Source organism: Condylura cristata, unplaced genomic scaffold (assembly GCF_000260355.1).
Source record: "Condylura cristata isolate star-nosed mole 26May11 unplaced genomic scaffold, ConCri1.0 scaffold00021, whole genome shotgun sequence".
Taxonomy (NCBI): Eukaryota; Metazoa; Chordata; class Mammalia; order Eulipotyphla; family Talpidae; genus Condylura; species Condylura cristata.
Window position 1 is genome coordinate 21,133,030 of NW_004567122.1, and position 26,597 is coordinate 21,159,626.

The 26,597-nt window shown below is 38.5% G+C and overlaps 1 protein-coding gene across 1 annotated transcript in view; it reads right to left on the minus strand.

Annotated features, from left to right (window-relative positions):
- Positions 1-26,597, minus strand: part of FBN2 (fibrillin 2) — a 223,976-nt gene that overhangs the window by 45,522 nt on the left and 151,857 nt on the right. Inside the window, exons 24-36 of the mRNA XM_004686681.1 lie at positions 23,213-23,440; positions 22,594-22,719; positions 18,686-18,814; positions 17,778-17,903; positions 15,900-16,025; positions 15,078-15,200; positions 14,791-14,916; positions 14,397-14,522; positions 12,752-12,874; positions 10,424-10,546; positions 8,818-8,943; positions 2,767-2,889; positions 2,138-2,260 (exon numbers count right to left, since the gene is read on the minus strand). Of these exons, the coding sequence (XP_004686738.1) occupies positions 2,138-2,260; positions 2,767-2,889; positions 8,818-8,943; positions 10,424-10,546; positions 12,752-12,874; positions 14,397-14,522; positions 14,791-14,916; positions 15,078-15,200; positions 15,900-16,025; positions 17,778-17,903; positions 18,686-18,814; positions 22,594-22,719; positions 23,213-23,440 (1,728 nt within the window). The remainder of the gene's footprint in view (positions 1-2,137; positions 2,261-2,766; positions 2,890-8,817; positions 8,944-10,423; positions 10,547-12,751; positions 12,875-14,396; positions 14,523-14,790; positions 14,917-15,077; positions 15,201-15,899; positions 16,026-17,777; positions 17,904-18,685; positions 18,815-22,593; positions 22,720-23,212; positions 23,441-26,597) is intronic.

Here is a 26,597-nt window from a genome sequence, read left to right on the forward strand (position 1 = left end):
CATTGTGTGTTAGAATTCTTTCTATTGAGGTAAGATTATCTTATTTCCTTGGTCTGTAGAAATATATTAATCATTAAATCATGCCTCATTGATTGTGAGTTTGTAAAATTTCTTCTAGGGTATTTGTATCTGAGAACTTGTAGCCAGGCATTTTGCTGATGTGCTCACATTCATCACCATCTTTTGAATCTACACTCGTGTGCTGTTGTCTTGTAGTCACCTTCTGATCCACCTAAGAATTGTGAATTGTTTTCCACTCTCCATTTTATTTTCTTTCCATTATGACTGGAAGCGAAAACATCTGTATCTAATAAACACTCAAATATAAAATCAATTATATGTCAAATAGCCTCATCTTTTTTTTTTAACCTTCTTGAAAGATAAAATAATCCTATGGGCAACATAAGAAACTGATGGTTGATGGAATTGTGATATTTTATTTTATTAGTGTATCATCCTTCCAGATGAACCCATAAATTCCCATTTTTCTTATAATCTCCACTTTTAGTATCATTGGATGTAAGTGAAAAGTAATGACTAAATAAAACTTAGGAAAATAAGATAGCAAAATGTTTCAAGATGAAGGAAAAATACATCACTAACATATCTTTGACTTACAAAAGGGATCGATAAATACAAAAAGTATTTATGAGATAGATTTGAGTCTGTTCTTTGGAAGAACTCTAACAAAAGAATAAAGCTGTGAATATCAGTCCATACATACAGAATGTCTTCAAAAATAAGCTCAAACACTAAATAGACTAACCATGCTGACAGTTTGAGTACTGCTATGGTAGAATTAGTCTCTTGCAGGGTTACCTTGATCTACACCTTCACTATCAATAGAGGGCGCCTCAGGGTCATTGTGAAGTAACAATTTCACACTATTTAGGGTTGCCAGTCTGTTAAGTATAAAATTATATTTGTATAGTTGTTTAATTTAATTATCATTACAAATTATTTTGGGCATTTTTAAATGTTTGTTAACTTTTGGAGTATTCTCTTTTATTAGTTGCTATGCATTGTTTTTTTTTAAAAGATGTATTTATTTATGCATACAGAACTGGGGTGCAGGCCAGAGGTGCAGGGGGGGTGAGAGGATTTACCAGAGACAGAGTGGGGAGCAGAACAGTAAGATCGATGAAGTACAATGCTGAGGGGAACAGGAGAGGTCTACTGCACCATGTGGATCACCTTCAGGGCAGGGGATTAAAATCTCACTGAAGCGGCTGGCTAGCTTGCAGCACGGTGCTTTAACCCACTGCACCACCACAGAAGGCCCTCAAGGAAGGCTTTTAAGAAATACTGAGGCCCCAGTAACTCAGAATCAAGTTATGGTTCAAACAGGATTTCACTGTGAAGTCAGAATAGAGACTCACTTAGTCCTCACTGGGTACTGCTCCTTTTCCTCCTCCTTTGCTCATCCTCTGCCCTGCTCTTCCTTTCACTCTTGCTACAGAACCTCATTACTGAGTCTCCAACATCAGCATTTGCCTTATCTCGGGTCCAGAACTCATGTTGGAAACACAGTCACATTTCTACCAAAATATCCATTTTCCTTTTTCTGTTTGGTATTCTCCGGACCATTCACTCCTCTAGGCAAACATTCACCAAAGTATGGGAATAGAGAAAATGGCAAATGCCTTTTCCACTACAGCCTTTCTCACTACAGCTTCTGTCATCTATCAATTTCTTTCATTTCAGTGGTCTGGCTTAAGAGAAACAGTGTTAACGTTCCTCATCACTACTTTTGTTTCACTCCTACATGACCTCTGTCATAAGGAAGAGCAACCATATGCCAGCAGCTCTACTATTCTGGACTGTCCTGGTCAATGCACCGGATACTGGTTCCAGCAATTCGGGATACTGCCTGGGCTCTGCCACTTGTAAGCTTTGAAGCTTTGAATGAATTACTGTGCCTCTCTGACCTGGTTCCCAGTAGCAGACATCTTAAAAATATGTTTCAAAGTATGTCTTTGAAGACAAACATGGTAAGAGTGGTCATACAGTTTAGTAATCTAGAGATTTTAAAGGGAAAAGACAATACTGTTTTCAAATTAATTATAGCAAATAGTTCTCACAATTTGGAATATTCAACTCCACATCATTCTATTTGTTGTATATAGATTTTACTCACCAACACAACCCACACCAGTGGGGTTCAGCTGAAAATCAGGTGGGCAATTACACTCATAGCGACCAGGCGTGTTGACACATAGGCCATTTACACAGTTTATGGGATCAGCACACTCATCAATGTCTAGGAAAAACATTTATAATGCCCATATTAACATCTTACTTTCTCTGTGCATGCTGCTCCAAAGAATTTGATGGATTTATTAATAAATTAAAGATCATTAGGAAGGACTTAGCACAATGACACCTAAAAACAGGTTCCATCAGTCACATGACATTTTAGAAAGTGTCAGCTTATATCCATAATAGATAAATAATTAAATATTGGGATTGTGAAGTAAAAAATTATATCACTGTTATATATACATGTATGGATAACATAAACATATGCATATGGACATACAAATATATACAACAGAATATTCTCCTAGCTTCGTGTTACATATTTAGTATTAAGTTGTTATAGAAATGGATCACATTCCATAGTTAAAAATAAATACATCAGGATGTAATTCTACTTCTCATATGCAAATGTATAACACAAAGCATAGTTTAGCTAAACAGAAGTGAAGAACGTTTAGCACAAATTATAACTAGTAAGAAAACAATCAAACTCTTAACTATTCATACCTGTACAGTTCCCTCCTGTTCTGTCCAATTCATAGCCATCATCGCAGATACAATGAAACATTCCAGGCAAATTATTACAAGTTCCGAAGACACAGATATTTTGGAAGGAGCACTCATCAATATCTGAAGATTTAAAAACAACAGTAATCTTGCTGACAAAGACATTTAATTTTTTTGATTTAACATAAATAATAATTGTTCTATTTTCTCATGTTTTTATGCCACAAATGTTTGTTTTTCATTGACTAGGTAGATCATATAAATGGCAAACCACTAATGTTCACCTATGGACCAAAGATGTGACGAGACTTACTTTACTAATTGACATTTTTAACTTTTTTGGATTATAATAACTTTAACAAGATTTGGCTTAAGTCAAAAATATACAAAATTTAAATACAAATATATCAAAGGAATGAGACTCTAAATATTTCAAAGGTAAAAACAAATTCAAAGGTTCTATAATTCATTGCAAATTACTACCTTTTATAAAGTTCTACAATATAAAGTAAAAAACATTCAAATATTTTAATATTTACATATTAAATATGTTAAATTACTTAAGTTTAACTTTTTAAAAACTTTAAACTTAAGTAATATCATATGCCATCATAAAGTCAGATTTAGACAGGGAAATAATTTTTTTCCTAATAGCATGTAATAAGATCATTGCTTGACATTCTTAAAAATTTCACTGAATTATCTCTATTGAGATTTAAGTCAGAGTTCAGTTTATAGAACTCTTCCTTGAGGCAAGAAGTTAATCCTCTTCATTCATATGAAAATAAGGGCATACACATGTGTATACAGCTGCAGAAATAAGTCTGTATTTCTACTCATAGGAAGAGGATGAACATTTTTGTACACAAATTATGAATCATTTTAAGATAGACTAGGCAAAAAGTTCTAAAGTGCTGTCTTGATCGAATTGTATTTTAAGTCTGAAAGGATCTTCTGGTCACTCATGGTAGTTAAAAAATGAGTTTCAACTATCTTAATTTTTTTTTTTTTAAAGATTTATTTATTTATGCATACAGAACTGGCATACAGGCCAGAGGTGTAGGGGCTGTGAGAGGATTCACCAGAGATGGAGTGGGGAACAGAACCGGCCGACTGACCACGTACATTGCTGAGGCAGGCAGCCAGGTGGTGAGTCAGGAGAGGTCTGCTGCACCATGTGGTCACCTCCAGGACAGGCAGGGATCGAATTCATGCTGAAATGGCTTTAGCTTCTTAGTGCTGTGCTTTAACCTGCTATGCCACCAGGGAGGGCCCACACTATCTTAGATTTAAGGTATGGTTCAAGTTATATTTTAAAAATTAAACTGAGGCCCTCTCTGGTGGCGCAATGGGTAATGACGTAGCACTGCAAGCTAGTCACAAAGCTGCTTCGGTGTGAGTTTGATCTCCAGCCCAGGAGCTGATCCACATGGCGCGGCAGGCCACTCCTGTCTCGTCCTCTTCTCCCCTCAGCAGTGTACTTCACTGGTCTACCTCTCCTGTTCCCCACTCTGTCTCTGGTGATTTCTGTCACTGTCCCTGCACCTCTGACCTATACCCCAGTTCTGTATAAATCATTTTTTTAAAAAAAAGAGCAGCTTTAAAAAAAAGTTCAACTGATATGTAAAGATGTGACTTGTGTTGAGATAAAAAAGTGGTTTTCTTTACATAACTGAATATATATAGATGTCATTAAGTCACAAGTAGTATTATTTGTAAGATAAATGGAATTGTATTATGCTGAGTATGCATTTTAAGATAAACTTTATTAAAAATAACTTCCACTCAAATAATAGTTCTCTTATATTTATAAAATTGATGTATATTTAGAAATACAAAAATAAAGTATTTAAGAGAAAACAGAAAAGACAGAAAACATACAGAAAATAAGACAGAAAAACCAATAATCATTCAAAAAACTGCTTCCATTCAGAATTACTGATGAATACATTCCAAATATTTCTCTACATATACTCACTGAGTGGAGTTGAACAACTTTTATAAAGCAAATGAATTTTTCTCAAGGCATGGGACATAATTTAGGGCTACAGATCTTGACTACATCAAATTTTCTAGATTGGAACAGTTTCTAAAGCACTTTCTTCTGGCTTTATATTAAAGTTCAATACAAATTTTAGACAGTTGATACTAAACTGTGTAATGAATGGCAAACTTTATGTTGATATGCATATCATTTTTTTCAAGATTTATCTATTTATGCATACAGAACTGGGGGACAAGCCAGAGGTGCAGGGGCTGTGAGAGGATTCACCAAAGACAGAGTGGGGAGCAGAACAGGCAGACTGACTACACTACTGAGGAGCGCAGCCGGGGGGGGGGGGTCAGGAGAGGTCTGCAACGCCATGTGGGTCACCCTCCGGCTGGGAATTGAATTTGTGCTGAAGTGCACTTAGCTTCTTAGTGCTGTGCTTTAACCCACTGCGCTGCCCGGGAGGGCCTGATTGCTTCTTTTACTGTGTGTTGGTTTTTAAGTTTGATGTAGTCCCCTTGTTGACTTCTGCGTTCTTTGCTTGTGCTTCTAGTGATACAGCTTTGTATTATAGTGTGAAAACAGGCAGTCTAATATCTACTGATTTATTCTTTCTCATGACTTCTTTGGCTATACATTTTTTTTTTATGCCATATAAATTTTAGGATTGCTTTTAGTTTTACCCCCTCCATTGGTTTACAATGCTATAATAATTCATAGAGTAACACATCTTTGAATGTGCCACCAGGGAGGGCCCTGACTTATTGTTGCTCATACTATCTTTCTTTTTCAATGTTTATGGTATATGCCCTGTTATAGTACTTAGTAGTAATTACCCACACAAAGGAAGCAATGTTTTCACTTCAGGTTCTCTTTTAATTGGCTTCCTCATTGAGGATAATTATGTTTTCTTCAAAAGGGAGAGTCCACGAGTGTTTTCTTTGTGAATGATTCCCTATGTGAGAATGTGCCTGTTGTCTATAGGTTTCCTCAGAAGTGTGGACACTGTCCTTCTGTCTTCAGTACTGAACATTTTGTGACTTGTCTTTTCTGTTTAAGTCTGAAGAATCCTTCTCTATGACTTAAATGGACAAGTGTGAAAAAAGCTAAGCCTCTCTCTTATGATTTCCCTTTTCCTGAACCTTCAGTTACTTACTACATATTAGAAAAATATATAATTAATGTTTAATATATTTCTGTGCTCAATTTTTCTTTGAATCTCCACTTCAGAGACACCAATTACACTTGATGGTCTTTTTCTTCTAACAATGTTAGCTTTTTTGCCCCTGTTTTAGTCACTGTGATTATCTCAAGTACATTCTCTGTGCTAAGTAGTTTAATTTTACTTTATATCTTCTGCTCTTTGCATGTTTCTTTTCTTTTTTTTTTTAAGATTTTTTTAATTTATGCAAACAGAACTGGGGTACAGGCCAGAGATGCGGGAGGGAGAGGATTCACCAGAGACAATAGGGAGCAGAAAAGGCAGATGTACTGAAATGGCACTGCTGAGGGGAGCAGTGGGTAAGAGGAGAGGTCTGTGGTGCCATGTGGGTCAGCCTCCCTGGCTGGGGATTGAACTCATGCTGCAGTGGCTGCGGTAGGTTCACAGTGCTGCACTTTAACCTGTTGCACCACCAGGGAGGGCCCTGCATGTTTCTATTTAATAGCTTTCTATATAATTTTCTATGCCGGTACTTTTAGTTTCCCAATCTCAACAATCTCCCCTTTTATCTTTCCTTTCAGTTTTTATAATCTCTTTGAACTTGTTCAAGTACAGTTGTGTTTTTATTAAGGTTATCCATGGTATGAAGTAGCTGTGGAAAATTTACTTTCATTCCTTAGGTGATTTTCTTCTGTTTAGTTGGTTCTTGATCTGTTTTTTGCTTGTTCTTTTTTTCCCTGTTGTTTCCATAAAATGTCTGCATAGCTATCATTGTTTAAGTGTAATCATTGCTTACTTCTTTCAAGAACTTTTGTTCTCTGATATAACTTAGATGGAGTTTCTTGATATTTCTCCTCTTTATGTGGACTTTATTTGGAAGACAGCTTGGGGTATGGGTTTCATTAATGCTAAAAGATTAGCCGAAAGGTGGGGGAAGAGGGCAACAGTTGCTTTGGGTGGGGGCAGAGGCATAGGAGAGTGGCTGGGAAGAGTCCTGCTGGTCGGTATGCTCTTGGTTGATGAACTTGGCATATGTTCTCTCTTTGGGCATAAAAAATTGCCTGAATCTAGGTTCATGCCATTCAATGGAGTTCTAGCCTGCCCCTGTGGAGGTTCCTTTAGCTTTAATATTCCCCTATTTTGGTGGAAAATACCGCAAAATAAATGGCCAATTCTAGCAATTTTCTGAACTCTAGAAATTTTGAGAATTTGTAGTGAGAAGCAGGTATTGCGTGAACCCTGCTATCTGCAGGCCAATTCAGAGTGGCATATACTTATAATAAGATGGGAAGGTGTGAATTAGCCAAATCAAGAGAAATTTTGTTGATAAGCCAGATCATGTAGAAAGAAAGAATATAAAAATGAGGAGATACAGGCAGAACCAGGAAATTACATTCTGGAAATTACATTCTCAAAAGCTGGCATTTTTTGTGAAATGGTGAAGGGCGCCTAACTGAGGGTGAACCGTATGTATGCCGCTTCCAGGGACAATGGCAAACAAATTTCTCCTCTGTGATCACGATATATTTATAAGAAAACCATCATGTAAAAGAGGTAAAGTAAGTAGAAACTAACATCACCTTGGGAGAAGTCTGGGGAGCAGTTTTGGAAAAGCTTGTGCTACAGATAACAAAATAGAATTATGAAAGGGAAACTCTGTCTTATGTATAAAGAATAATTTAAAATTTTATGTTGGCAACAATGTCTGGCTCCTGCTGCTTTTTTCCTTTTCCCACTAACTTATGTCAGGTTGATGTGTGGTAATAAATCATGTAAATTCCATAACCACATCGACTCACATTTTCTATTAATTGGCTTCAGTGCTTAAAAGAAATTAGTGCCAGGGAAAGAAACAAAGGTTACTTTACAGTTATCTTTTCTAAATTAGACTGATTCTGCCCAAGGTAGTAGCACAGTTGTTTTGAGTTTATAATATCATGTACCCCAGACAAGACTTGTCCTTTTGTTCTGATTCTCTCAAAACTGGTGGACATTTATGGAAAATTTCATGATCTTTAAGGCACTTCATTTCTTCAAAGCTACTTCTGACCACGAGGCTACAGTTAGGAGTCTACTCTGTCACCTCTCTCCCTACATGTGTAATCTGATTTTTGTGATGCTGGTGGAATGTGTGTGCACATGCTCATACATGTGTGTACATGGTTGTCCTAGTATTTACTATTTTGATTCACATCACGGACACTGATGACGGGAGACTGTGCTGTGGTTTGGTTTTATAATCTTCGCCCTGCAGTTAGTCTGAATATATATTTTTAAGATCTTCTATAAATGGCTAAAGTCTCATGGTTTATGAATTATTTTACATGAATTCTTCTTCTTGGAAGATTTCATACTAGTCACCAAGCTCTAATTCTACAAAAGAGGGATGATGTCATAACTTAAGAGAAAAAGACACAACTATTAAGGGGAGGGTGGGCCCTTGGTGAATCCCTGAAGGGGACTTCCTGTTCTGGACATAAAGATGGCAGAATAAAACATGATGGCAGATGCCACAAATGAGCTGCTCGGATTTTGATAAACACATTCAATAGCAGTGTCTGGGGTAGGTAATATATCATGTTTTAAAAGTTGAATTGCTTTCCCACATGTCATTCATTTACTGATTAAAAAAAGAAGAAGAAAAAGAAATGGTTAAAAAAGAAAAGAATGAGCCCAACTTCCAACTACTGGCTCTTAGCCAGGAAAACTTCACAAGAGATGAAAGCCTCCTTCATCATTATTCATTCGGCAAAATAATCCATGCTTAAACGAATGACTTTTATATGTGCAGCATGTGCTGTGTATTCTGCTTCCAGGTGGGGCCTGTTCCAGCCCTTTTTGTGGTTACATTTGCTGTCGTTGCTCCAACTTGGAAATAAGTTGGAATCTGGTGACCCACCTTGGCAGGATCTGCTGTCTGAGGCTGGAGTGAAGCCCATCTCACACTCACAGCGATATGCACCCGGGACGTTGAGGCACTGTCCGTTCTCACAGAGATTTATGTTTTCTGCGCACTCATCAACATCTGTGAGAGAAGCAAATCATGTCTTCATTAAATTCTAATTTCATCACACATTTTTTCCTTGCTATACAACTAAATCAACTTCACTGGCTTGAGTCACTGCTCATTAACATGAAACAATCACATTCACCTAAACAAGGTGTAAAACTTGGCGCCTACTTAACCTCCACCTTCACCTTCAATCCTGTGCAACTAACAGGAAGAATTTCAAATTTGTCCTACTTCTCTTTGAATGCCAATTTGATGCTTTTGATTGCGCCAAAGTCCTTCAGATATAACCAGGAACATGTTGGAATTCATCTTAAATGGTGCTAATGCTAGTGCTACAATGAACAACTGATTCTTTCACTCATTCAAGTATTTTTAAGGAAGTTAGGAAGTCTATGGGAATGCAGAGAGTTTTTTTCATGACATTACAATTTTATTACAGTACTCCATTTTAACCACACAGATGGGAAGCATTATAGACCTTAGAGATAACTTATTTCACCGAGTAGATAAAATGGGGGAGGGCAGAATCAAGTGTTCATCAAGAATCTGCTATTTGTGTGTGTGAGGTGCTTGACACTCATATTTTCATTTACTTCATCAATCCTATGAATTTTAGAAGAATCCTGCAGTTTACCGCAGCCGACTGGACTGAGGGAGTCATAATGACAGACTTGCAATAGAGATTCAGATGTACAGCTGTGCCTGCACCCTAGACCCTGCCTTTTCTGTTACACCTTGGTATAGAGAGTTCTAAGGAAGATGCAGTATCCAAGGTTTAAAAGCAGTAAAACTTTAAAAATAAACACAATTCTTCAAGAGGGATGTGAAACAGATGAGTTTGTATTTTTCATGTCAATGATATAAAAAAAAGTAAGTCTATGTTTCAAAATGTATCCTGAGAACTATCAATGCTACAAATTTAAGTTAAATAGCAGCTAACATGAGTTGAGCTCTCCGGGTGTGTTTTCCAAGCCTTCATTTCACTCGTATTATTTCATTTAATCTTTCCAGTAACATGTGATAAGCTGAGCAGCAGTAAATGGGCAGGTCATCTATAGTAAGAAGTTGAACAGAGTTCCCAATATGTAATGCACTTGGTGATATAAAAGAAAAATGGTATTACTGTTACTGTGCCCACTTCAAAATGGGTAAATTAGAACCACACACGTTAAGTAATTTACTTAAGGTTAGTAATCAACAGTGGCAAGTCTGAATCCAGGAGTTAGGTGATTTTTTGTTTGTTTTTGACCACTGTGTTAAAAAAAAAAAAGAATAAGAAAAAATGACAAGCAGTAACAAAACAAGATTGCTATGAAGGCCATTATTTTAAAACTTCCATCAACATTCACGTCTTTGTGGTTAATGTAAGAGATAGATATTTACTTGTAAGTCAAATGTAAAAACAGAGGTAGTGAGCTCAGGTTCTTTTAACTACAGTTTTCTTTACATAAGGAAAGCATATATAGTATGCATCTCTGGGACCTTCACTCACCAGAGCAGGTGAAGCCATCTCCAGTGAAGCCCTCTGAACAGGCACAGCGATAAGAGCCTGGGGTGTTGACACACTGAGCGTTGATGCTACACTGATGGGTTCCATTCGAGCATTCATCTAGATCTGCATGACAAGAGACATAGCCATGAAGTTCAGAAACAAAAAGGGAACATTTAGATACCCAGAAAGATTTTTCTTGCCTTAATTTAAATGTAAATTGGCCAAATGACACGTTTTAGTTATCTGTAAGGCACAGTGTGAGTTCTTCACTATCTCAGACCTGTAACCCCAAATGTTCACGCTATTGTGGACCAAAATTATAAACTGAAGTATTTTGTGAGATAGCTAATCAGGCAGAAATGTAGGGCTAAAAGAAAACTGACGTTAAACGTCCTTCTGCCTTCTACTGAGAGTGGCATGTATCATTGAAGAAAGAATGAGGTGAGCAGGGTTTTCAAGTTCTTATGGGTGAGGAAGCCAAGGTACAATTCTTAACTTCACGGAACCCATAGTCCAGAGGAAGAGAGAAGTTTAACAGAAGAAATTCAATTAAATTAAGCATTGCCATATATAACATGAAGAAATATTACCAGGTACCTTAAAAGAATGAAGGGGGCATCTGATATGGACTGTATGAGCAGGAAAGCTCCACCAAGCAAGTAATACTTAGTGTACCTAACGTATGTCTAACATTTTATTGGCTGAACACAAGGAGCGATGGGTATTCTTTGCAGTGTAACAATAAACACACACTGAGGAAGAAGAGCCTAGTGTGACAAAAAAATATATAAGGAGGTTGGCGCGACAAAGCAGGAGACAGAGGGGGAGCCAAAATAATGGAAGGAGAAACTAGAGAGACGGTGGGGAGGATGCTGTAGGCCCTGGTAAACCATGGAAACAAAGCTACATTTTATGCTAAATTCTGAGGAGTAAAATGACAATTGTGAAGAGATGAGATGCATGGTTAAAAAGATTCATTTGCCAGCTATGTGGAGAATGCACTGCGGGTCTAGAGAGGGAATGAGCCAACACATAAGGGTTTCTTTTAGTGTCCAGCACAAAGGGATGGGGGGCGGGAGGAAGGAAAGAAGAAAGGGGGTGGGAGAGTGAAACTTGAGACCAGAGCAGGGTAATGGAGACAGCATGGAGTGGATGGATTTGATATTTTAGAGTTAGAGGTGTCTGGTCATGGTTTAATCTTTTGTAATGGAGATAGGTTATTTTTCAGTAACTGGTCAGAGTGTGCTATATCAACTAAAAAAACAAAAGAGGGAGGCCAGAGGAAGAAAAATAGTAGATAAATGGGACCAGAAAAATGGGAATCAGGACAAACTGCGAGATTAATGATAGAGAGATGACTAGACTAGTAGTGGTCAGTTAGTAGACTTATTATGCAATCAGAGAAGATTGCTTAGCAAAGTGATTTGGAAGCAAAAGTATAATAATTCAAAATTATAGTCACCTCATAAACATTAGACAAACAGAAAGCAAGTGAATGGGTAAAACGTAAATCAAACTAACCTGCATTATGGATAAGTGATCTTAAACTTTTAATTTTGACGCAGGCTTACAAATTTTAATGAATAATCCCAGGGAGGTCAGTATAGCTTGCTTTCTTCTCTATTTTAAAGTGACCTGGATAATTCTTATCATTTGGAAAATGGTTTCCTGTTAAGGCATTTAAGACACTGACACACTAAGCAGCACTGCAAGTGACACTCAGATTAGAATCCAGCTCTCTGCTTCACAGCTATAAAAATTATTGGACTTCATCAACTTGAGCTGTAAAAACCCAAAGAATTGCAACTGGCTTCCTCTCTTCCTTTCTCCCAGTCAGACCCAGACCCAGCGAAACATTTACATTTCTCTGGAAGAAGAATTCTATGTTATACTGCAAAGTTGGTATAGACCACTTAAGAGAGACTTAGATTTTTCAGGAAAAAAAAAAAAGTCCTTTCTTCTTTTTCATTTACTTCACTGGGTTTAAAATCTTACTGATTGTTCTATGAAATGTCTGGGAGTATGTGTTAGTAATTTCTCATCATACAGCTGGATGAGTTTCTGGATGCACATCAAGTAATTTTACTGAACAACACATTAGAAGGCAGATGCCAAGCCACGTTGTTGTAAATCAATCATTTACAGCAAGTTTGAAGGATACTGTGCCATAGGAATTTATTTTGAAACTAAAGATAGCACATGATTTTTAAGAGAACAAATGAGGGTGAAGAGCATGTTCCTGTTCATATACATGCGTTAGCAAATGGACAAAGAGAGGTCTTGTGGATTTTGTGTCTTACCAAAGGATGTCTACACATGCAAACTCACCAATACATTTGATGCCATTTCCAACCCATCCTTCTCTGCAGCTGCATTTGAAACTTCCTGGGACGTTGAGACAGGAGGCATGCATGTCACAGTTGTGAGCACCAATTTCACACTCATCCACATCTGAGAAACATTAGTTAATGGGAAGAGATAAAATGAAAACGAATGAGTTCTCCTTTAAAGTGCATTTCTATGTAGGTAAAAAGTTAAGATAAATATGGAAATATCTAAAACTATGCAAAGCATTAACATAATTTTTATTCAGTTTTTTTTTAGACTCCTACAAAGTTTGGCAGTTTATGGTCCAAATCAAATACATCCTTCCCCAGAAGAAACTGTCAGCCACTCTCTGTTAGGAGTAAGATGCCTCCGAAACACACATGTCATCCCGTGTGCCCCAGGGGCCTTTTCTGGCCTGAACCCAGATACAGCCCCAGGGAGAAGGTATGAGAATATTATAAGAAATCTTATTTCTAAAGAGAGATTGTTATTCTATCTTATTAATACTTATTACATATATTTTTACTAAGAATAAGCCTGACTTAAACATGACAAAAGCGCAGTCTCCGTTGAAAATTATACTATTTGTCATTCTATGATATCAATGTATGTTACAGTTCTTGAAACTGATATTCTGGTGCATATTTTTCTTCTATACATAAACCAATAAAAGAGAACAGGGAATATATTAAGACTACTGGAAATGTTACCTGGAATATCACCTGAACTTTTGTCTGTCTATCTATCCATCCATCCACCCACCCACTACACATGTACATATGAATATGTGATGCACACATACATGCATACATGTATAGCTTTCAGTCTCCAAAGCTTTCTAGAATAGGAAGTTTGTTCTATCTAGCTCAGCAATGGCATATATAGATGCTGAAATAAAACACACACATACATAGAGACTTCAGAGCATCCTGCACAGAATACACCTACTTTCTTGCACTGAACTTTAGGGCCCGGCTGCTATAGAAGAAGCTTCCTACTACCTGCCCTGAGTAACACACCTTACTAGGGCTTAAAAGGCGGGCCTTCAATGGAGCAACGACGAACACCTGGGCCAAAGTACTGCCCTGGAGACATCCTAGCTCTTCCTTTAAGCGAAAGAGAGAACAAATTTGGTAGAGTGGGAACAAGAGGTAAAGTGGCTGGGGAGAGCAAAGAAAGAGAAAGAGATAAAAGAGAGAGCTACTCTGGACGGGACGGGAGAGAGCAAAAGCAAATGGAATAGCGGAGAAAAGAAGAAAAATTGAGGGAAAGGAAGAGGGTCCAAGTGTAAACCAAGATTCATTTGGTCGGAAGACTTGCCAAGCGAGCAACAGCCAAGCATGGCTGGCTGGGCACCTCCCTGTGTGCCTCCTGCCCTGGCAGTGGTCCTCTATGAGTGAGTGCTGCAGCAAGCCGCCAGAAGGAAGCACATCACAACGATGCGACCAGGCTCCCCACCCTTCTCACTCTGTGGTGGGGTCCCAGACATGGTGCATTACCACAGATGGGCCAGACCCCCAACGTCTTCCTGTGGTTACTCATCGGAGTCTGTTGTAATGGTCCCAGAGATGCCAGGAACAAATAGGGACAATGGCGGGCCTCAGAAATATAAAGAAAGCAAAATACAGAAGAAGGTGAGGCTTACCTGTGCATCCTGTGGTCCCCTTCTTCACTGAATAACCGAGTTGACAGTGGCAAATGAAGGATCCCTTGGTGTTCTCACATTCCCCAAACATGCAGATATTTGAATTTAAGTCACATTCATTCACATCTAGAAAATTTGTTTTTAATACCTTGGTTAAATCTTATTCATCCTGGTGATTCAAAGCTATCTTTTAAAGTGAATAGCATAATACTAAAGAACATAGAAAACAATTAAAATGTAATCTATTCTAAGACACAGTATTGCAATGCAATGGCACGGAATTTTTTAATAATTGAAAAAGTCTCTCTTTAGGTTTAGACGGGGTGTGCGTAACTGTGCATGGAAACACGTGTGTACACGTGCATCTACACGTTCCTCCTTATCTGGTACACACCGATGCAGGTTTTCATGTCCATGGAAGCCATGAAGCCATCGTAGCACAGACAGCGATACTCTCCAGGGATGTTGGTACACTGGCCACCATCACAGATATCAGGATTGTTTTCACATTCGTCAATATCTGATGATACAAAATGGAACAACAAATGAAAATAAGGATGGCTGTTATTAAATGTAAGTATTATTTTTTCCCTCCAGGTCCGCCAAAAATATCTGGAGAGGAATTTGTAAGGAAAAACTTATTTATATGTACAGAATCTCTACTTATTTTCCTCTCTGTACCTGCGCACGATCTTCCATCTGGCATGAGGGCATAACCTTCACTGCAGCTACATTCGTAGCTTCCTTCCGAATTAGTGCATTGGGTGTCACAGCCTCCATTCATTATCATGCACTCGTCAATATCTGTGAAAACAACAATGCTAATAAGTCACTTGTTAGGTGTTCTTTCTTAAAAAAAAAAGATAGTGTTTCTTTTTTCTAAACAGATAATGCTTAAATAGCTTTGGACTTCTCTCCCTGCACTTGTGTTGATTATTATGAAACCATTAGTCTTTCTTACTTCCTTGATGACTCCATTCCATTTAACATTAGCTCCAGTAGCCTAAGATTAAGAATTGAGGAATATGGGCGCAATGGGTTGGGACACAGCATGCAAGCTAGCCACAGCCGCTTCAGTGTGAGTTCGATCCCCAGCCCCGGAGGTGACCCACGTGGTGCGTCAGACCTCTCCTGACCTGCCCGCTGCTCCTATCAGCAGTGTACTTCATAGAACTGTCTGTTCTGCTCTCCACTCTGTCTGGTGAATTCTTTCACCGCTCCCACACCTCTTGCCTGTACCCTAGTTCTATATGCATAAATAAATAAATCTTTAAAAATAAGAATTGAGGAATATAATAGAGTTTAGGGCATTTTCAATGACAAAATTAGACATGCTTCTGCAAAATGGCCAAAATAGTGTCTTTGAGATCGGCTCCCATTCTTAAATTCACTTTTTAGGACAGAGGACTTCCATCATATTCATTACATGTACAATCATTCCTGGAAGGTATCCGAGACTGACTTGAGAAAAACAAGTTCCAGACCCACCTGACCTACCCTTACCTGTACAGCCCTGACGGTCTGGAGTGGCCTGGTAGCCAGGATTGCAGGAGCACTGATATGTTCCAATCATGTTCACACATTTTCCATTTCTGCATAGATTATCACTCAGGGAACATTCATTAATATCTACCAAAAAAAAAATGCCACACAGAGCATTAATGTTTTATGCAATAACTATACCATGGAAACTATCAAGAATATGCTGCATTGGAGCCATATCTCTAAAGGGCTTTGGGTATCTCCAGGGAAGATCATTTCCTGGGGCATTCAAAGAAAATGTTAGAACCCATAATTCTAGTACTTCTATTTATGACACCGCTGTCCAGTAGAACTTCCTACATTGATGGGATTATTCCACATATGTGCTGGCAAGTACCAAGCTGCCAGTGAGCTTTTGAAATGTGGATAGAATAGTTAAGGAAATGAATTTTTAATGTTATTTAATTTTAATTCAATTTAAATAGTCACATGGGGCACATTAGACCAGGGACATCTAGCACATGCCAGAAATGAAGCTCATAGATATTTAGTGTATGAATTGCTAATACTTGGTATATGAATTTACACTGGCATATGCATCTGGTTTTTGTCAAATGGTCAAGAATTACTTAATAACTTGGAGTTTCTTGAGAGAAGATAGCTGGCTCCACAAGATAAACCACTGATAAGAGACCTCACTTACTCATCCATTTCATCAAACTGTGTCTATTGTCTATCGAGAGGTGGAAGTACAGATGATTCTATCTATACATTGGGCAGGTGTCTTAAAAAAGAACAAACTAGTACCAACCATGCAAAGACAAAAGAAGAGGAAGAAAACAGCAGAGGTAACGTTTGACTCCTACACCCACTTGTCAGACACAATGTAAGAGAAAATCAGTAATAGGAAATGCAAAACATCTCAAAAGAACAAAGACTAAGTCATGAGCAGTATTAATGTTTATTTCACTAAATGCTCAAAAACTTATATTGTACATTGCTCCTTTGAGGGGGTATTTCTCAACTACAAGATCTATGAAAACTAATTAAAATAAAACAAAATGAACTTAAGAGATCTTTGATTACCACATCACAACCATTGTACCTATTCTGTAATCATCTGCGTGAAAAAGCTTTTCATACTAGAATTAAAATGAAATAAAAATACTTAAAAGTTTTTAATTCACCTTTTAAAAATGTCTGTTTAGTCTATGATTTAAGTTTCACCTAATATATTAACAAAACAATTTAACCAGAGTTCATAAACATATGTATTATAGGCAGGTGTGCTTGAATGATGTTTTCAAACAGGGTGTGTGGTCTGCCCTAATTCAAATTGTTTTATTTGCTTATGCTTTCAAGAACGATTTTCTGTGAAGATATTTCCTGGCTAAATCAAAGTTTTAAGGCCAGACTGCTAGAACACGGTAAGCCCAGAGGCCCTTGTAAATTTAGAAAGCACAAGTTGGAATGCTCAAAACCAGATGACCCTGGGGCCAGTGAAGAGACCACAGTGTTTCTCGGATAAGAGGGTGTGCGGGAGCTCACATGTTCATACACACGAGAGCAGACGTGATGTTAGCTTCAGGGATGCAGAGGGGATTCTGTGCAGATGGATATTCCTGCTGTACCTTTAGGAAGCAGCCCTTCCAAGGACAGGCAGTACAGGTTCTTACAGAGAGTCCCTCATGCAGGGCCTTTTGAGTCTGCTCAATGAAAAAGGGGTAACCAGGATAACTCGACTTATATGAAGGTGTCACTGAAGTATACTCTAAAGACACAGCTGAATTCCCAACTTCTAATAAGCTAGGTTTCATGTGCCCCAAACAACAAGTTTGTTAGACCAGCCCTGTGTCCTTTACGATGGGTGTGGACCACATGCTCAGGCGACAAACTCACCCACACAGTCCTCACGTGACGGTGACAGTTCGTGTCCCAGCGGGCAGTCACACTGAAAGCTGCCCTCAGTGTTCACACAGGTGCCACCCCTACAAAGGAGAGGGTTACGTTCACATTCGTCAATGTCTGAAAGGTAAAAACGTGAGATCCATTAAAGAACTCTGAGGAAAAAATATTCATGCATACAGCATGGGAGAAAGAATTGCTATCTGAGGTAAATGTGACTCAAATATAAAAGATGGGCTTAGCAGGAAATGGGCCGATGCTTTAAACAGACATTCACTAGTTGTCCATTATTTGCAGAGAAATGGTAAATGTTCTATAGTTGCCTTGTATGAAGTGAGTAGGTTTACAAGGGGTGAAAATAAACTACATTTGTTTCATATCTTAAAGTTGAGATTCCATATGTCGTTATCTATATTCCCAATCCAGGTGAAGGAAAAATCTTAGGTTACAGTCTATTATGTCCTATAAGGTTAAACTTTAATCTTCACTGAAAATGAAATGGTGGAGTAAAAGTTTGGCAATACAAAAAAGAAAGTGTAGTGACACACAAATAAGAAAAACAACACGGGATCTGCATGACTGAATAAAAATTTTGGAGTGACCACACAGTGCCATGCATTTTAAATGAATCCCTCCTGAGTTAGTCTGTATTGCTTTTAGATTCTATGAATAAACAGAATCCAGTCTCAATAGCTCACTGCCACTAAGGCGCCAAGGGGTTGGGGCTCCCCAAGAGCTATCGAGGAGCAAATTTCCTGTCTGACATTTAAATCTGTTCTTTCTCTCACCACAGCTCCTTGCCAAGCAGACTGTTAACAGCTCTGAGTCAAGCCAGGGGTGAGCTAACGAGTCTGCACTAGACAGGTCTCCAGACTGGCGAGGAAGAGCATGACCACACTCACCCATGCAGTTCTTCATCATCATGAAGCCGCTCTCGTAGCCTTCGAAGCACTCACACTCGAAGCTGCCCGGTGTGTTCACACAGATTCCACTCCCACAGAGGTCAGGAGAGATCCTGCACTCATCGATGTCTAAAGAAATGAAAAATAGAATGAGATGAGTGAGGGATACAGCCTTTCAAGTGAAAGTGCAGTACATTTGAAATTTTGCTTTCAAGATTTCAAGAGGCTTGCTGCATGCGAACACGTTTTCAGACCATCGAGCAGAGCAGGAGAGGTCTTTAAGGACATTCCTTTCCCCAACTGTCAAAACTGCCAACAGGCGGGCCTTGGTGCCCAGCCCCAGCATGCACCTGCCCTGCCCTGCCAGCCCGCCACCCTGAATGCCATCTTCTTTCTCTTTTGTTATGATCCGGTACACAGGGATATTTTTTATCATTCAAATTTATCTGGCTTTTAAACTTCTTTTCTTTCTAACAATTTTACTAATATTTGGCTCCCCAAATAGGCCAGCTTTTAACACTGATTTCATTTATGGAAAAAAATCGCCCTTTGGGCTTTCCCTTTCTCTTTTTAAACCTCCCAATGGTAGTGTCATGTAGTAGGAGATTGGCCTGGGAGTTTGCATACCAGGATTCAAGCTACAGCTCTGCTTCCAATGTTGTGACCATGAACCAAGTCATTTAACCTCTGGGCTTCAGATTCATTGTTGTAAAATGAGGGGGTTGGACTGATCCCTGAAACTTCATCCAGCTTTACAAATCTGACATGATGACTTCATTTTACTTGCACAAGGCAAGTCTGCCTGGAACAGAATCCTTCGGCATTATTCTCATACCAATTTTTTTTTTTTTTGCTTTCGCTGAAGTTCCTTCAAGCACTTAAAAAATTTTTGCCTGTAAGGATTCTGGAATTGTGGATTTCTCTGTGTGGCTTAGAAATGGTAACAGATGGATGAATCAAGTCACTGCACTTGAGCTAAAGGAGGCAAGAAGCAGACAAGGAGGCAGTGGGCACAGGAATGCCTGCCCATGAAGGGCACAGAGACTATGCCAGTTTTACCAGAGTAGCCTAGGCACAACTCAGCAACCACTGTCTCTATATGGGAGGCAGGCCCACCACAGACAAACAGCTTCAGAGGCAGACTCAGTCACATAACCCTGAGCCACCCAGCACATATAACCCAGCATGACTGTGGAGTGTGATTTCACATTTGTGGTTTTCATATTCATATAAAAATGATGTGTTTAATGTATCAATTTTATTTACTACAGTAAATAAGAATTTTTTAAGAGCAGCATTTGTAATTGAACTCATGCTGCAATTGCTTCTGATAACTTCATAGTGTTGTGCTTTAACCTGTTGTGCCAGCAGGAAGGGCACTAAGATTTTCCTAATACAGAGGTCATAGCTATAAAATATGACTAAGAAAACATGACCTATTGTTAAAATTGTCACAGTGCAGAAAAATGTTTTTGGCAGTATATTTCTTTGATGGATTTCAATTATGAAGATTTTCTATTACACAATTTATTAGTGGATAACTTGTATATGCTCTTTTTTCTTAGTTTTGGACTTCTTCCTCCTGGTGAATGACCTCACTGAAAAGTAACTGATTCAATTAAGCAGCTATTAACAAGCATATTAATTATTTTACTTTTTTTCTAGGAAGTGGTGTTAGGACCCATATGTAGAACACGGAGTAAGTTCTGGGTCAGAGCAGGGACAAATTATCCTGATGTAGTCGAGCTACCAAGGTAAAGAGGGCAGACTTTGGACCTACGGCTGAATAGAAACCCCATTTCTGTCATCTATTGGGTGTAGGGCTTTCGAAAAGTCACTGAATTTCTCTGTGCCGCAATTTCCTTATTTGTAACGTGGGGGCCACAGTAGAAGCTATTCCATGGAGTTCACTGAATCAGTATTTTTAATGTGCTTGTTTTGGTGACACATAGATTTAAATCTTGTATTTATTTATTTATTTTTGCTCAAGTCATGCATATTTGGAGATAGGGCAGGACAAGACCACTAGAGTTGGTGTGCCGGGGTGGGGGGGTGCAGCACTGGTTCCTAATACATCCCTAGGGTCTCATTCCCAGAGCAGATGTAGCAGGGTGCAGTAATCACTGCTGGGCTGGGAGGTCTCCACCTCTACACGCCTGGAGGAGCCAAGCAGACCAAGGGAGGTAGAATCTCAGCTTCACTGGCAATTGGCTTGAACCTGAGTCTACACTTATAGACTCCCTGCTTCCAGAAGGCAGATATATGAGCTTTTTCTGGTTAGAGTTGGTGCTTTATACATGACTTTTGAACTGATACTTGAGGGCTGTGTAGAAATTCTAACTTGAAAGCAAACAACTAGTTAAAAAAGAGGGATGCAAGGTGAAAGCAGGAAAACAATGTCAGCTTGAGAGAAAAGGAGAGATCAGTAAACATTTGAAGTTCTTTATAGATCTAGGAGAAGGAAGCAGGAAACGGGGAAATGTTAAGAGAGAGGTGGGTGAACGTGCTGAGACGGGGCTGGGGCAGAAGGTGGGATGGAGGTGAGAGCAGAAGAGCTGCCTGAAAGCTGCAGAAGAATCTGAGTCACAACTCATTCTCTGAGAGTGAAGGAGATAGTGCGCAAGGAAAGGACATTTTTTTTTTAAGTTTTATTTATTTATGCATTACAGAACTGGGGTACAGGCCAGAGGCTCAAGGGTGGTGAGAGGCTTCACCAGAGATAGAGTGGGGAGCAGAACAGGCAGATCAACGAAGTACACTGCTGAGGGGAGCAGCGGGCGGGTCAGGAGAGGTCTGCCGCTCCATGTGGTCACCTCCGGGGCAGGCGGGGATCGAACTCATGCGGAAGTGGCTTAAGCTTTTTAGTGCTGTGCTTTAACCCGCTGCGCTACCAGGGAGGGCTGGAAAGGACATTTTACTTCAAGACAGGGTGTCAGCGAGAACGGAACTGGAAATCAGATTTTAATCTCAATCTCAGATTTTACACTTCAAAGAATATGAGGTGTAAAAAGTGATGAAAGGATCTCAAGGTCAGAGGGGTTTAGAAGAGGCAATGGGAGAAATTCAGTAAGTGACACATAAAAGGGAACAGAGTGTCACTAAGCTGCTTTGAGGCCTGGTTGAAGGTGAGTCTAAGGATTTCAGACTCTCCCAGCAAAATTCAGTAGTCCAGATTGGAGAGAATAGTGAGAGTACTTGGAGTTGGTGACAACATGGGAGTAAGAGCAGTGGGACAAGACAAAGGTGCCTCAGAGGACTAGATGGGCTGCTCTGAAATGCTCTGGGCATATCCCAAGCCAGGGAGATCTGTGAGTGAATATAGTGGCACTTAACAGAATAGGATGTGTCAACAGATTTCATGAAACTGTAGTAGTTATGAGGGCAGAAGAAAAGAGAAAGTTTCAAGAAGAGTGTGATTAAACAGAGTTCTCAAAATAAGATCCTGAAGATAACATTTTACAATAATTTCTTATATTTCCTAATAGAAAAATTAGAATTTCATATCTTTTCACACTAAAGTGGCTGATTTTGTATTAAGTGTAAGGATAGTAACGAAAGCATAATTACTAAGAAAACTGTCCATAGGTGAGGTTATAACATCTCTACTACAAACCATAAAAGTTCTAGCAGAATACTGTATCAAGTTCATACGATTGTTGGCTAAATGGTTATATACTATGATAGTACTCTCCTATTTTGAAAAATCCTATTTCTAAATTGTCACCATAGATAAAACAAGTAGTATTTTCATGCTATTTTGCAGCTCTTAACAAAAAAGTTGGTTTAAGAATAAGGACAAGAAATAGGGACATTTACATGTTCTCAGTAAAAGGATGGGATTTTGACGGTGTATTTTCAAATCAAGCAAAGGAAAACTCAGGATATATGTACCAGAAGGACACTCTTACCTGTGCAGTTTCTTTCCTCCATGTCTAGAGCAAAGCCACTATTGCAACGACACTTGAAACTTCCAATCGTGTTTCTGCACTTTCCATAGGTGCACATCCCAGGAAAAGCTTTGCATTCATTGATATCTACAAGCAGAACAGAGTGGGAACAGAGACTGACATAAAGAGTAGGTCCGTTATTTTAAATTAAAAATCTAGCACGATGGAGAGAATGTACTTAAGTAAAACCAGAAGAATATCAAAATGATCAATGTTCACATTAATGCCATAAAAACAATTTCAATCTTAAAAAGATTGTATATCCTTAATGAAGAGTTGTGACTACTGTTTGGTGTTGGCCCTATGGAATGGAGGACTCCTGCTGCCTTGTGGCTGCATCTAGACTGGGGCTGCACTAAGGAGAGAAGAGGTCGAGTGGGAAGACCTGAGAAGGTGGGATCAGCAGCAACGTTACTTCTTTACTTCAATGTATCTTAAACATTAGTGATTTATACTCCTGGGTATGTTCCTTGCCATGATGCCGGCCATTATGTTTAATGAAGAAAGAGAGTGTGAAATTAAATGTTTAAAGCAAAACCAGAGAATACGGAGCATGAGCTTTAGGGGCACTGACAATTACCTTTGTAAAATGGCCGACCAGTAAGCACGTCCCCTCTGTTAGCAAAGCCAGGCCCCCGGGGGCACAGTGTATCATACTCTTTGGTCCCAGGTTTGGGGCATTCCTCACACTCAGTACCCCAAGCTGCCCCGACTGCACAGCAACAGGCATCCATGCGGAACTTCCCAGGAACAGGATGGACACATTCGTCTTCATCCCATTTCAAGTAACACTGCTCCATGCGGATGTCTACAGGGAGCAAGAAATCAGAGTTTGAGTCTGTACGTTTCATGGGACATTTATGTGCTGAGCATCTGCTCAGTGTCTGGGAAGATGACAGGCCCCAAAGGTACACTTGGAGGTGAGAGATACATGGTCCCTGACTTCCTGGATTGGTCCCCATAGGACAGTCATTGAAAGAAAGCAAAGTATCCTCTTTTAGTATCTGGGAAAAAAGACTCCTTAATATCATCACTTAAAATCCATCTTGTGTATTGCTCACTTCCACAACAGTAAAATAATTTTAATGACAGATACTTCTTGTTTCTGAATTATTTAAAGTAGTTTGTGAGCAGTCCTTTAAGATTGTCGTGCGAACAACTATACTCCTTTGCCAGCATGATACAGTTGTTAAAATAGGTTTACAAAGGAAAAAAAGAGTTGATTGCATTTAATTTTTTTTTTTTTTTTGGAAATTTAACTTTTGCATTATAGTTTCTGGCCTGGGTTATGTAAATCTACCCTAATAAGGGCCAGTCCTCCCTGGTGGCACAGCGGGTTAAAGCACAGCACTAAGAAGCTTAAGCCACTTCTGCATGAGTTTGATCCCCGCCTGCCCCGGAGGAGATCCACATGGCCCGGCAGACCTCTCCTGACCCGCCCGCTGCTCCCCTCAGCAGTGTACTTTGACAGTCTGCCTCTTCTGCTCCCCACTCTGTCTCTGGTGGCTCCTCCCACCCTCCGCATCTCTGGCCTGTACCCCAGTTCTGTATGAGTAAATATTTAAAAAAAAATTACCCTAATAAGGGCCTAAACTATTTGTTTCAATGTCACATATACCTTGAACCTTGAAACATACCAATGTGTCAACATGCTAGCCAGGACCTTAAAAGATCAAGCAACAGTTAAGTTAACAAGTCTATAAATAACGCATTTATCTGTTAGCCAATAGAACTGTTGGTTAAACTACAGTCCAACACTTGGTTGTCTAACTGCTGATATAGATTATGAGTTCTGAAAAAATTTTCTTTAAGCAAATAAAATTTTTCATTGATAAGAACATCTTAAGACATTAAATCCTGCCCTAAACCTGGAAATTGTTAACCAGAGAAAAAGAAATCACTGATGAAAATATTAATGTAATAATTCAATTTGTTTACAATTTTAGGTTAATAACAATATTGATTCTTCAAGTTCTCAACCAAAGGTAATATAAATTTTAGCAACTTCCTTTAGTCTGGAGTTACATGTCTTTCCAAGTTTTATAGTTAAAATGTCCGATTTTTTAAAAAATAAGACTGTGGTAAGTTTTCATTTTGATTGGGTAGACTGAACACAGGTATTCATAGGAATTGGTTTTGCTTTATGTATGGGAATTAAATACCAATCAAAAAGCCACATTCTCTGCCAGTGTAAGTGTGATAGTAATCCAGCAAGTCTGATTACCATAGGGGCCAGGGACTGGTCTCAGTTACAGCCAAACCTCCCAGCACTGTCACCGGGGAAGTTAGGACCTTAACAAGATGTGAAAATTTTACTGAAGTACAGGTAGCCTGAGAATTCTGGCTTGAGTCCAATTGTTTTTGAAGTCACTGAGGTAAATTTGCTCAAGAATCCATTCTGGGTTACTTGAAATAAAAACATTTGAACTAGGTACAAAGGTAATTAAATAACATTCTATTAATAGATTTTGATATAATGTTGGCAGGGAGGAGGAATGGATTCTGACTTCAGGGCCACCTTCTATGTGGAGTTTGCATGTCTACCCATGTTCACAGGGCTTTAACCCCAGGTACTTCACTTCCCTCCCATATCCCAAAAATGTGCACATTAGATGAATGGGCAAGTATAACTTGTCCCAGGCTGAGCGTGAGTTGTGTGTGTGTATGTGTATTGTGTGCCCAGTCTCCCCCAACCACAAATTAGAAGAGAGCTAGAAAATTAATACAAATTATAGTTCAACATTAACATTGTTTGATGCTTTTTAAAACAAGTTTGGTTATGTTCCCACAGGAACTGAATTTGCATATACGTTAGTGTATGATAAAATTGCTTCTATCATGTAATTTCACTTAAAGTCAAAATTTCCACAAAAGTATTGACAGTATTTAGTGAGGATAACTTGGCTGAATGATCTTCAGTCTTTCTTTGCTAGTGAGATCCATATCAATACTAACATTAGGAATCAAAACACCCCCAACTGTACTGATCACATGTGGCCTGTGCATGTTTTGCTTGGCTTGCACATAAACTTAAATATGAGGCTGGAACAGGAAAAACCTATTCCTGCAAGTTTTTGGGCTTGGGACCCTTGATTTAGATTAATTTCTATCATAGTGATTTACATGTACTTGTCTCAGAAAATTTTACATTTTCATATGCCAATTTCTTGAAACTTTTCTCCCATTTTCAGCTACAATAAATTAATGCAGCATAATTCAAGCAGTGACAAATACATCTAAAGTACAAGGATGAAAAACCCACTATTTTGTAAAGTATCACAAATGGTATAATAGTGATAATAGTACTTTACTTGCTGAGTAACAATTTGCCATCAACAATATATTTTCATATCATCTTTTCCTTACTGAAGGCAATTTGATTTCATTAGTCATTTGATTATAGTGATACTAAAATTCTGTCATATTCAAAAGATATTTACTTTTAAATTACTTAAATAAACTTGTAGTTAATTTAACCATAAAATTCTGAAAAGAATATTTCAGTTATTAAACTCTGATATTATAATTTCTAAAAAAGTCTTTATGATTTTAAAGTCATACTTTATATCCAAAATTAGAAATGCTAAAAAAAATTTAACATGAAATCTGTGCTAACTGTAATAACTATACTGTATGATACTTCAAAAAATTTCCCTTACTACAAATTTAAAAATCAAATACACCTAAGTAGTATAAAGAATTTTTAACATAACCCTATCACTGCTCATGTTTTGTCTATGAGCTTAAATTTTAAAAATAAAACCTATTTAAAGTTATTTTACAAAAAAACTTATATCTTGTAAAAAAAAAACTTTATGTAAATAAATTGCTTAGATTCAACACAGAATTGTTAGAAGTTTCCTTTCCAATCCTGAAACTCAAATTTAATCAAGCACAGCACTGATTAAAAATAAAGCTATCAAGGTACTTCTACAGTACATGAGCAAGTTTCCATTTTTAGATCT